General features: G+C 43.8%; 1 protein-coding gene across 1 annotated transcript in view; it reads left to right on the forward strand.

Moving 5' to 3' along the window:
- The window catches only part of CACNA1D (calcium voltage-gated channel subunit alpha1 D), a 515,670-nt gene extending 509,268 nt beyond the window's left edge, over window positions 1-6,402 (forward strand). Inside the window, exons 48-49 of the mRNA XM_007937239.2 lie at window positions 4,738-5,058; window positions 6,109-6,402. Coding sequence (XP_007935430.1) covers window positions 4,738-5,058; window positions 6,109-6,402 — 615 coding nt within the window. The remainder of the gene's footprint in view (window positions 1-4,737; window positions 5,059-6,108) is intronic.
- The last annotated feature ends 6,283 nt before the right edge of the window (window positions 6,403-12,685 follow it).

Here is a 12,685-nt window from a genome sequence, read left to right on the forward strand (position 1 = left end):
TGTATGCATGTGAGAGCTGGACAATGAATAAGGAAGACCAAAGAAGAGTTGATGCTTTTGAGTTGTGGTGCTGGCGGAGAATGCTGAAAGTACCGTGGACTGCTAAAAGAACTAACAGATCTGTCCTGGAGGAAGTGCAGTCAGAATGTTCCTTGGAAGCAAGAATGGCCAGACTTCGTCTCACCTATTTTGGTCATATTGTCAGAAGGGACCATTCCCTGGAGAAGGATATCATGCTTGGTAGGGTGGAGGGTCGACAAAAGAGGGGGAGGCCTTCAACGACATGGATTGACACGGTGGCTGCGATGATGGGCTCAAGTATAGCAGGGATTGTGGGGCTGGTGCGGGATCGGGCAGTGTTTCATTCTGCTGTGCACGAGGTCGCTGTGAGTCGGAAAAACGACTTGACGGCACTTAACAACAAGAAGCTTATCTTACTTTAGATATTTCCATAGCTGTGTTGGTTTCTGGGTTATGTCATATGTATTAATGGTCAGTTGTTGTTTGCTATTATTGGTTCTCTGTTCAAAGGACTGCTTTAGTATCTCTTGTAAGGTTGGTCCGGTTTTAATGAATTCCTTTGATTTCTGCTTATCTGGAAATCTCCTAATTTCACTACCATATTTAAGGGATATTTGCCAGGTATATAATTCTTGTTTGGAAATTTTTCTCTTTCAGGGTTTTATACATATTATCCCATGGCCTTCTCACTTGCATGGTTTCCGCCGAGAAATCAGTGCTTAGTCTTATTGGTTGCCCTTTGTAGGTAACTTTTCATTTTTCCTGTGCTGGTTTCAGGATTCCTTCTTTGTCTTTGGTTTTGGTGAGTTTGATAATGATGTCTTGGTGATATTCTTTTGGGGTCTATCCTGTTTGGGGTTCATTGGGCTTCCTGAACGGATATATTCTCATCTTTCATCATATCAGGGAAGTTCTCTTCCAACAAATCTTGGAGTTTTCTCAGTGGTTTTATTTTTCTCTTCCTGTTCTGGAATTCCAATTACATGTAGATTATTCCTTTTGATTGTATCCCACGTGAACCTTAGGCTTTCCTCATTTTATTTTGATCTTTTTTCTGATTGATACCTTTCGAAAGAAGTATTCAGGTACTTGTCTTCAATCTCAATAATTCTGTCTTCCATTGATTTGATTCTATTCCTTTGCCCTTTCAATGTGTTATCTATTTCTGAAAATTTAGTGTTCATCTTTTGAATTTCTATCCGTAGATTTTGTATCATTTCTAGTTTTTCATTTGTCATTTTGCCCTTGTGTTTTCTTCTGTAAATGTTCTAGAGTTTTGTCTGTGTTTTCCTTAATTTTTTCAGTGTTTTCATTTATCTATCTCTCAATCCATTAAAGATACCTAAGTATAATTCTTTTGAATTCCTTATCAGGGAATTCCAGTGCTGTTTCTTCCTCAGAGAAGTGTTCTGGGTCTGTGTCCTGCTCCCTTGTTTCTACTGCTTTATCTTGCTTCTTTGTGTGGACTGTGATGGTCTGTTGTCTCCAAGACATTGTGACTTTGTTGTATTTATATTTAATTGGTGATTCAGTATGTTGGAGTGAACCATCTAAGATTTTCTTTTTCTTCTTTTTATTTTTTTCAGGGTGAGGGGATGTATCTGAGAAAGCAGGGTACTGTGCTCCTCTATTTGCAAGTTGGCAGCACTTATGCACTCACCATCTGTCTCCTGGTGGGTGTGATAAGAGAATGAGAGTGGCTGCACAGACCCCTGTTAACTGTTTATGAAGAGCAGTTAAGGGTGAGTCAGGCTTTTATTGGTGGTAATGTCTCATTGGCCAGTTGGTGCAGAAGGAAGTGGTAGCTCTCACTCAGTAAGTAGAGCTGCAGGAGGTGCAGATATGGTTGTGTCATATGGGCACAGTTGCTGTCTCCCACTCAGAGAGAAACAACAATCAAAAAACTATCAAAAAAGCAAGAGGACAAAAAAACACACACCACATAAACACACAGGAACAGTCACCAAAAATAGAAAAAAGAAAAGAAAGGGAATAAATGAGAGGGAATATTTAAAGAAATACTTTAAAAAGCCAAAAGAAATAAGCATAGAAAAAGGGGAGAGGGGCTGCAATATCTGGTGAGGGGGGGAATAAGAGAAAAGAGGTAGAGTAGAAGAAGAATAAAGAAAAAGATGAGAAAAATGCAAAAAGGAAAACAAGGAATGGGGAGAACCACAAGAAAGAAAAAGACGGGAACCAGGAACAGGAAAGAGAGAAAATGCTGAAAACTAGGAAGAGAAACTGGGAAGAGAATAAGGAAAAAAAAATAATAAAAAGGATGAAAAAATGTAAAATAAAAATAATAATTTTAAAACAAACCAAAAAAGAAAACAACATCTGGGCAGGGTGGGACAGGGCACCCAGGCTCCATCAGAGCACATGGCCTGTGATGGAATTCTTGCCAGCCCAGAAGGTGGGTGGGAGTGAGGGATGGTCACACCTCCATTCACCAAGAGGGTGTGGGGTATAAAAGTAACAAGGGGAATATCGCACCTTTCCAGTAGTTTGTGCTCAGAATGTCCTTGCAGTCCCTGGCAAGCAGAGCCTACTCTTAGGTCTGTGGAATGTGAGAGAATGCTGTCACTTTAAATATCCAAAATGGTTGAACCGCTTGTAAAAAGTCAAAATGGCTGCACCCTCCAAACAGCCAAAAGTCCTTCGTTCCACCCTCTGAGCAGCCCCTGGGTAGCAGGACCTATTTTTAGGTTAATTTTTAGGTCTAACACCAGTTGGCAATATCCAAGCTGTCTGTGCTGTCAGAATCACTGACAGACCACAGTATGACATACCCCTGTATGTCTCCTTTTTTGGGGTGTTTTCATGCAGGTTCTTCTAATAGTTGGAGTTTAGTCCACTTCTGTATTCTTCTTTCAAAGTTCAGGGCTCCAGGATTATCTTCTGTATCTGGGTTAGTTGGGTCCCCTTTTCTTTTTTGAAGAGGGTCTTTGTAGTTTGTTTGTCTATTCTGCCATCTTACCAGAACCTCCTCTGCCTTAACTTGTAAAAAAAATTTATTACTGTGGTAAAATGCACTTAATATAAAATTTACCATGTTAACCATTTGCAGGTGTACATGTATTTCAGCAAGCTTTAAGTACGTTCCCATGTTGTACAGCTATCACCTCATCCATTTCCAGAAGTGTTTTGTCCCCCTAGACACAAGCTTCACTGCCCCTTTAAACAGTAACTTCTCACCCACGCTTAGCCTTGATAACCTCCAACCGTTTTCTGTGAAGTTACCTTTTCTAGATAGTTCGTTTATAAGTGGAATCACACAGTTATCTGTGCTTTTGTGACTCTTTCACTCAGCATGTTTCCAAGGCTTACCATGTTGTAGTGTGTATCAGGACTTCATTTCTCTATGGCAGAATAGTTTTTCACTGTATGTATGTATATTTCACTTAACCCGTTCATCCACTGATGGACATTTAGGTTGTTTCCACCTTGGGGCAACTATGAATGGTGCTGCAGGAACAATAGTGTACAAGTGTCTGAGTGCTTGCTTTCAAGTTCTTAGGAGTCTATATATACCTACGAGCAGACCTGCTGAGTCATATGATAGTTCTCTGCTTAACATTTGTGCATCAAACTGTTTTCCACAGTGGCTGCACCATTTCATATTCCCATCAGCCACGTATGATGGTTGCAGTTTCTCCACACCCTTTGTAACATTCACGTTCCTCTTTTTTTGATCATAGCCATCTTTGTGGGGATGAAGTAGTATCTCATTGAGGTTCTGATTTACATTTCCCTAATGACCAGTGATGCTGAGCATCTTTTCATGTGCTTGTTCTTGGCCTTCACTTTTCATTATGATAGAAGGACCAACCTTTGGAAGGCCCAGGCCATCAGAGGCTGTACAGCAAATACACATGGAGAAAGGGGCACATGGCTGAAGATGCTCTTCCCTCCCCTGCTCCAGCCTGACTAGGCCACCTCTTGTTTGTCTGAACTGCCCCCATGGGCCCAAAGGGCTCTTCTCCTATTGGCTCAGACTAGACCTGTGTGCCCCTCTGCAGAGTAGGAACCTCTAGGCTGATTTGTAGGTGTAAGCAGCAGACGTGTACCCAGTGCTTTGCCGCTGTTGTTGTTAGGTGCCATGGAGTCAGACCCGACTCATAGCAACCCCTCCTGGGGATTCCGAGGCGGTATCAGTACGGAAATAGATTGCCAACCTTCCTTCCGAGGAGTGCCTGGTGGCTTTGAACCACCAGCCTTCTGGTTAGCAGTCAAGTGCTTTAGGCACTACAGTACCAGAGCTCTTACCCAGTGCATTAGAATGCACAAAATGCTCATTATGTGATGAGTTACATAGAGTAAAAGGAACCAGCTGTGTTTTCCTATGACTTCTTGGAATTGTCAGTTTTCCTAGAATGTGCTTAAATATTTAAACTGGATAGTATATTCATACATCACGGCTTGCATGTCTTCAAATATTCTTCATCATTCTGAAGGAATTTTATGAATTAGCAACTGATTCCTACTCAGGAACAGTCATAGGAAATGTAGTATGGATTTCAGGAAACAGCAATCTGCTGGGAAGCCAAATTTGCACTGCCAATTCATTTAGTTGACTACAGTGTGCTCACGTCCTTATAAAGCCCTCATCTGTGCTGCCCCTATAAAACAGTACCTCGTGCTTGGTCCATTTTAAGGAAGCATGAGGGCTGGACGTGATAGGCACTCTGGTCTCTCTACCTTCTCCTCTTTCTGCAGATCATGGCAGTTGCAGGCCTAGATTCAAGTAAAGCTCAGAAGTACTCACCAAGTCACTCTACCCGGTCATGGGCCACCCCTCCAGCAACCCCTCCCTACCAGGACTGGACGCCTTGCTATACCCCCCTGATCCAGGTAGAGCGGTCAGAGTCCCTGGACCAGGTCAACGGCAGCCTGCCATCCCTGCACCGCAGCTCCTGGTACACGGATGAGCCTGATATCTCCTATCGGACTTTCACACCAGCCAGCTTGACTGTCCCCAGCAGCTTCTGGAACAAAAACAGTGACAAGCAGAGGAGTGCAGACAGTTTGGTGGAGGCAGTGAGTATGGCTCGTGGCCACAGGAAGGCAGGCTCTGTGGAGCAGCAGAGGTGGCATCATGGAGAACCGCATGCAGCAGGAGGGGATGGCGGTTACCGGGTGGGCAGGCTCTAGACCCAGGCTGCCTGGGTTTGGTTTTTGACACCTCCCGCTTGTTCTTAGCATGAACTCAGATAATCCAGGATCAAAAGCCCCCAGATGAATGTCACTTACAGCTGAATATAAAAATAAAAATAAAAAGTTATAGAGGGAGGTGAGTGAGCTCTAGGAAGTCAGGAACCATGGGTGGAGCTGGGTCCCCAGCCAGAGTGGAGTGATTGGTGAGGCTCATACTGTGAATTAGGCAAAGAGAGGAGTCTTGGTCTGAGGGGCACAGGAGGGCTAGAACAGACTCCCCAGTGGTTTAAAACCAGGACTCAGGGACTCCTTGCAGTCCACGTGCACTGCTGCCAGTTCTCATGAATTATCTTTACTAGCATTAGGTGAAAGCCCTGGTGGCACAGCAGTTAAACGTTCAGCTGCTAACCAGGTTTTGATGGCTCTGCAGGAGAAAACACCTAGTGATCTGCTCTGGTTGGAATCAATTCATAGCAACCCCATGTGACATAAAGCGACCCTATGCTTGCATAAAGATTACAGACTAGAAAACCCTATGGGGAGAGCCCTACTTTGTCACATGGGGTTGATTCCAGTGGGAGCACATCACTGGGTCCTTTGTCCCGCAGAGCTGCTGGGTGGGTTCAAACTGCCAACCTTTGGGTTAGCAGCAGAGCACTTAACCATTGTGCCATCAGAGCAAATATTACTAGATTATTACTAAAACTGTTTGCACAGTCGATTTCATTCTTGTTGGGCCATGTATAGTTTTTGAGTTCTGTAACATCTTCAGAGTCAATACCATATCCATTCACACACACTTCCCATGTGTGAGATCTAGTAAACGTGATCGGGCTGAGTCCCAGAAGCACCTCATGCAATTAGTGCTTGAGTTAGTTTTTTCTCTCATGGGCTTATCATTTATTCACATTACTGGTCCTCTTTCCTTTACAGGTCCTCATATCCGAAGGCTTAGGACGGTATGCAAGAGACCCAAAATTTGTGTCAGCAACCAAACATGAAATTGCTGATGCCTGTGACCTAACCATCGACGAGATGGAGAGTGCAGCTAGCCACCTGCTTAATGGGAATGTGAGTCCCCGAGCCAATGGGGACGTGGGCCCCATCTCACACCGGCAGGACTATGAGCTACAAGACTTTGGTCCTGGCTACAGTGATGAAGAGCCAGACCCTGGGAGATATGAGGAGGACCTGGCAGATGAAATGATATGCATCACCACCTTGTAGCACCTAGCAAGGGGGCAGACTGGCTCTATCTAGCCACAGGGGGCAGAGGAGGGTCAGGGAAAAAAAGTGCCTCGTAGTTAGGAAAGATTAGGCACTAGTTTGGAGTACATATTCAGTTAGACTTTTGTACAAGTGATGTCATGCCTCAAGGAAGCCATAAACCTGGTAGGGAACAGCTGCCGAATGGCCGAGCACAGCAATGTGCCATGTGCTCAGTCCCCACTGTGGTTGCCCCTCAGGGGAGCCCTGTGGGAAATAGTAGGTCCAGCCCACACAGAGAGGATGGGTGAGGAGGGCAGACAAACATGTCTGTTGGTCCAGACGTGCACTGCTGTGGAGTCTGTGTCGCAGTGTGCACACAGGCACTCAATCATGCCCACCTGCCAGCCTGCAGGTACAGTGGGGAAGGTCAAAGGTGATGACGATCACCACACCTGTGTCATTACCTCAGCATATCAGACATTCACTGGGGCCAGCATATCCATTTTTATACCTATTCCCCAAAGACACTGCTTCCTGGTTCCTGTTTAGCTCTTCTGAAATACAGTGCGTATGTCAGAATCTACCTACCAGCGGTCATTATAGAGGGGAGTAGGACCTTACAAACCGGGTGTTCTATTCTGTGACACCAGTTTACATAAGAGAGTATCATTCAGACAGTCGGTTTCTGAGTCATATAAAAGGCAACTGTAAACTGGAATAACAATGCACTTGCAACCAGGTAAACTTAGATACCCTAGTTTGTTTTAAAATTATAGATTTACTGTATATGACTTGTAATATACTATAATTTGTATTTGTAAAGAGATGGTCTATATTTTGTAATTATTGTACCATATTTGAACTGCAGCAATATCCATGGGTCCTAATAATTGTAGCTCCCCACTGAAATCTAGAAATCATTAGTATTTTTACTTGGGCTATACAGAAGTAGAGGAAATAGAGCCAATTCCCATTAATTCAATGAAAATCTTTTGGGGGTAAAATTTTGAGTTCAAAAGAACTTGACACAGATTTTTCTAAAATATTTTGAGCCACTCCAATCTATCTTTACATCAGTCTGGCTTTACACAAGATATACCAGATGACTAATTGCAGTCTTTTATTTGGGCAAGAGCTCTGTGATTTGATATTACACTTTTTGATGCATCATGGGTTGTGACTTTGTTTGTTAATACTTTTACCCTTCGATGAGTTAAGTTCAGAGTAGGTCACACTGGTGACTTTGACCCTGTGGCATTCATAGTTTTGGTTTCTCAGCTGCCCATACAGGATACTTTCGCATCTCTAGTGCAGAAATTATCGCACAGGTGAATGAAGTAAGTGTGCTCGTGCCCCTGGGGAACTGGTGATGACACTTAAGAAATAAGGGGTAGAGGGACAGAATGAGCAAACATGATGATCTACAGCATATTAGAATGAATGTCTGGGTCTGTACAAATCATATTTGTTGCCTTTTTACAAAATGTTGCTGTACTGTGTGTTCTCTTTGAGGGCTTTTATATGCAAATGATGAGGGCTGCCGTTTTCATTAGAATGCACTCACTCTGATTGTATGTCTTGATGAAAACATACTTTTGGATAATTAATAACTGTCAAGGCTTCCTTTTCTGTTAACAGGATCTTGCTTTGTCAAATTACCTTGGCAGGGATTCCCTGCAATCAAAGACAGGTAGCAATTTTTGGTTCAAATTTTTAAATATTATATGGACAACCTGTTAATCAATGGGTTGGGTTTTTTTTGTTTGTTTTTGTAAATAACACCACTTTGTTATGAAGACCTTACAAACCTCTTCTTAAGACATTCTTACTCCAGATCCAGGCAAAAACACTTCAAGGTTTGTAAATGACTGTTTCCTGACGTAAATCCTTTTTTATTAAAATGCAGAATGTTCTTCAGAATAAAACTGTGTAATAATTTTATTATACCTGGAAGTTCTCCTTGCAAGGGGCTGGTTTTTTGCTGGCCATTTTCCAAAGGGGCTGTCTCCGAGGGCAGTTCTGTATTGATGGAGGTATTTCCTTAGCCTTGGGGTTTCTTTAATGCCAGTAACTCGCTAGTAGCTGAAGAGAGCACTGATTTTCTAAAGGGCTAAATTCCTGTCAACATTGTCTTGGACTCTGTGTTGCTTACTGGCTTTTGGTCTCACCGTGTGGCTCAACACTGTCAGGCTCAAACTGCCATGCTGGGACTGTTTGCTGGTACTGGTGATCATGTTTTCCAAATTCAGTACTTAAAAGCTAGCATTCTTACAGGCAGCAACGTGCCCGTTATGTCTCCTTTGAGACTGGTTTCAACTTCTCCTTTAATATTAAATTTTTTTTTGTAAGAAAAATTTGAAGTTGTAGAAGATCTTCTTTAAGGAAAACTTTAAACATTAACTCCCTTTTGGTTTCACCTCAATCCCCCCACCTCCAAAATCATTTTGATGTGTCCACAGTAACAGTAATTTCATTTAATCTACCTTTTTTCATTAATACCACAAAAGAGAAATACAACCATGATTTAACTGTCAATCAACAGTAAGCACCTTCTTAAGAATCATCTCTGACAAGCATGTTGACTCTGATTTCCATCAGACCACTGGACCCAGCTGGGTCAGATGGCGCTTTCCAACTTCATCCCAAGATGTTCCAGAACCAGCCACAGCCCAGGGAGTGTGGGCCATGAAGGCACCAGACGCCTCTCAAAGGCGATGTGGGCTGTGCTTGCTGAATGCAGATGCATCAGCCCAAACCTTGTGAAGGAAACCAGAGCAAATACCAAGGAAGTTTATTTCTTGTTGTTTATTTAAAAGAGTCTTCAGTGTCTTTGCCAGTCGCCTGTCTACCTATAAAATTGTTCAATGTTTTAATGCTCAGTTGATTTACTTTAAAGAGTGGTTAGCAGAACTGACGGCAGGCACAGCCTTCCTCAGTGCCAACACAGGCCCTGGCCATGCTTGCTTTTGTTGAAAACATTTCTGTTTCTCTAAAAGGATGTTTTTCTTCTCCTCTGCACTACGCTATGCACTGCTATCGAGTCAGATCTGATTCATAGCAACCCTTTCCGAGGCAGTATCACTACGGAAGTAGATTGCCCAGTCTTCCTTCTGAGGAGTGGCTGGTGGGTTTGAACCCCAGCCTTCTGGTTAGCAGTCAAGTGCCTTAGGCACTATGCCACCAGAGCTCGGAACAAGAATGAGAGTGACCTGAGCATGTCCTATGGAGACAATGATAAGAAATGGTTAGGATATCTGCTTATGTCAAAAGAGAGGGCAGAGGGGGAGGGTGGATATGTTTTTCTGATTTTTTAAAAAAAATGTCTATTATTAGATCTGATGTTTTAGGTTGGTTTATCAGTAGAAATAAGAATAGCCTTTGGGATGTGGTGCACTGTTTGGCTGGAGAAAAGACTCCACTGGAATTCATGAAGTATTCCTCCAGCCTGTGCTGGAAGTTAAAAAGCTCTAAGGTAAGGCACGGCACGTGGAGCTTGCAATTAAAGGTACTGCCATTCCCAAGTCACCGGGCATCCCTGTAGCCTACTCCTGTGGGCCTCCAGGATTTATCCCTTATTCCATCAGGAAGAACGTTCTGTTGACACAGCTTACATGCGGGCTTCTTCAGAGAAGTCAGACGCTCCCCCAGAGTGCTCTGCTTACTAGGTGTAATATGGATTTCTGTCAACTTCTTTCAGGTATTCTGTGAAAAGCACATTCTTCCATTTTACAGGCACTGTGGGCTTTTTGTAAGTGGCTAACCTAATGAAGTCAGCCCTGTGCCCCATGAGCCTGCATGCTGGCAGGGATTCATACCCCCCACTGGCCCCTGGCTTTGTAGTTCCTGCTATAGTTGTTCTCCTCCCACTCCTCTCCCACTCGTGCTCCCTCAGTCAACAGCTTTTCTTTCTGAAGTTGAAGCTTCCCTCATGGCAGTGGCAGTTTCAGGCATCTCTGCTGTTACAGCGTGAACCACTGGTGTGTAGTGCCGAGCCACACTGTGTGTGACCCACCATCCCACGAGAGTGGCTGCGCTAACCTGCAGGGACTCGTGTGAGGAGGAACTGTGTCAGATCAGAACTCTGTCAGATCAGAACTCTGTCTGAACCCCAACAGCATAGTATCCATTTTGATTTCTGTTGTCTCTCTATATATATAACAGAGTCTTTTCTTTTTAAATATATTCCCCTGTTTGGCTAAATTGTGAGGTCATTACAGGTTAAAGGAGCCTCAGTTAGTGAGAGTGTGGGAGGGGCCTGGAGATAAGCAAATAATACACTGGACAGTCTTGTTTCATCAAGATTATTTTGCTTATCTTAAGATACAGCCACTGCACCTAAGCAGCCATTGTCTCAGAGGCTGAGTACAGCCAGGAACCCAGATATGATAAGACTAAATTACAGTGTTACTTGTCCTATGTGTACCAGGAAAGGGGAGGCAGTGATCACAGTCATATGCCTGGGCACACCCTCTTTTACAGACACAAGACTTTTCCCTTCTGACCCCAGTCAAAAGGTCCTGCCTGACAGGAGGGGCACACCGGGCCCTCGGCAGTCGAACGGGCACCTCAGCTCCTCCTCCATCCCTACAGGCAGCCTGAGCCAGAGAGGACTGACGGCAGTGACCGCCGCTAGTGGGAAGGTGGAACCTCTCTAGAAGAAATAAATCTCTTGACAGATTTAGACTTTTCTTTCTTCACCCTTCACTGGGACAGAAAATAAAGTAAGATACAGGTAAGATTTAAAAAGAGCTGCTTAAAATTTCAAAAGGGAGATGTGTGATGATTTTCTTTCCTCTACTCTCCTGGAAGGAAGTTTCTCAGAAACCTAAGTTGTGGTTGTTGTTCCCCCACGGCATTTACAAACCACCTCAATCCACTCTGACCTCAGGGAAACCTGGAACCCCCATTTTTTCCTCCCCTTGTTCCGAGCCGAGGATAAGCTGCCAAATGGCAGTTCTTTCCTTCCCATCCATAGTGGTTGATTTGAGTATCTTCAGAAAAATAAATCCAAAATGCATTTAGTTTCATTACCTTGTAAGAACAGTCTGGATAAGGCATCTTAGTTAAAAAAAAAAAAAAAAAAGTAACTGGATCACATTATTGAATTTTAAGAAGGGTAAAGATCAAAGAGATGTTTTAAATGCTGCTTGTATCTGTTTTTACTTCAAAAACTCTGCCAATTTATTTTTCTTTCATTCATTTGTATTTTTACAGTATCAGGTGCAGGTTGCACATAACTTCTTTTTACACCTTAGCGACATGGTCTGTTCCCATGGATGTCCAGAAAATAAAAATGGCCCAGCTCTGCTACTGGCATGACGTTCCTACTGCTATATCATCTCCCAAGGCTGGAAGATGAGAGGCCTCTCTCAGGCTCAAGGGTGTGGGCAGCTGCTTTGGTATGGAGGTGTACGGTCACTTCTGGGTTTCTATGTTTCCTAGTAACAGGAAGATCTTTAAAACCATGAAATTTAGGGTCATGAATTCAGCATGGCATTCCCTCCAAGCTCTTCTCTCCTTGAACCAGGTCCAGAAATCATCGCATTGGGCTGTTCGTGTTAAACTGAAAACTAGAGTACCTGACAGCCAGGCCACAAACCCAAGTAAAGAACATCAGGTAAAGAGCATCATTATCTGAAAGAGCATCAGTTCCCGCCTCACTGGGAGAATAAAGCCAGGAAGTGGAAAGGAAACCCCCCCTTTTTTCTTTCCCTCAGCAGACAAGTTTCCCCTCTGATGATTAGGGACCTGAGGGACATATGTGCAAACCCAGTCTACAACTATATGACTCTTGGCCTCAGCTTCCCTCTGTAAGATGACAAGCTTGCAGGTTAAGGACACACCCCTCCTTGGGAGCACCCAGCACATGTTTAGCAGGCTGTGCATAGCACCCTGCTCTTTTAGGGGCTCACCTAAGAGGGAGTCAGCAGGCACCCTGACTCTGAGTTAGCAAACACCATGTGAACATGAGACAAGGAGGTCGTCGCAAAAGCTAAGGGTCATCCTAGATTACCCTCCCCTCATCTCAGATGTCCCTCCTGGAGGCAGAGAGGGGGTCCAGCCTGAATGTGGCCTACCCCAAAGGGTCCATGGGGAAGTACAGGAGAAGTTTATTCACTAACCAGTGATGGTTTCATTTCCTAAGAAATTATCCAGTCCTCAGTCCTTGAGTGGGGGAACTATCGGGATACTAATGTCTGACGTGGTTCCAAGAAATAGCATTTCAGGGAAGACCTGCACTGCCTTTTTGGCTTGTGCCTGGAAGGAGGCTCCTGTGGTTGTCCCCTGGGCAGTGTCAGTC

This window comes from Orycteropus afer, unplaced genomic scaffold (assembly GCF_000298275.1).
Source record: "Orycteropus afer afer isolate SDZICR_OR568_19922 unplaced genomic scaffold, OryAfe1.0 scaffold00041, whole genome shotgun sequence".
In the NCBI taxonomy this organism is placed as follows: Eukaryota; Metazoa; Chordata; class Mammalia; order Tubulidentata; family Orycteropodidae; genus Orycteropus; species Orycteropus afer.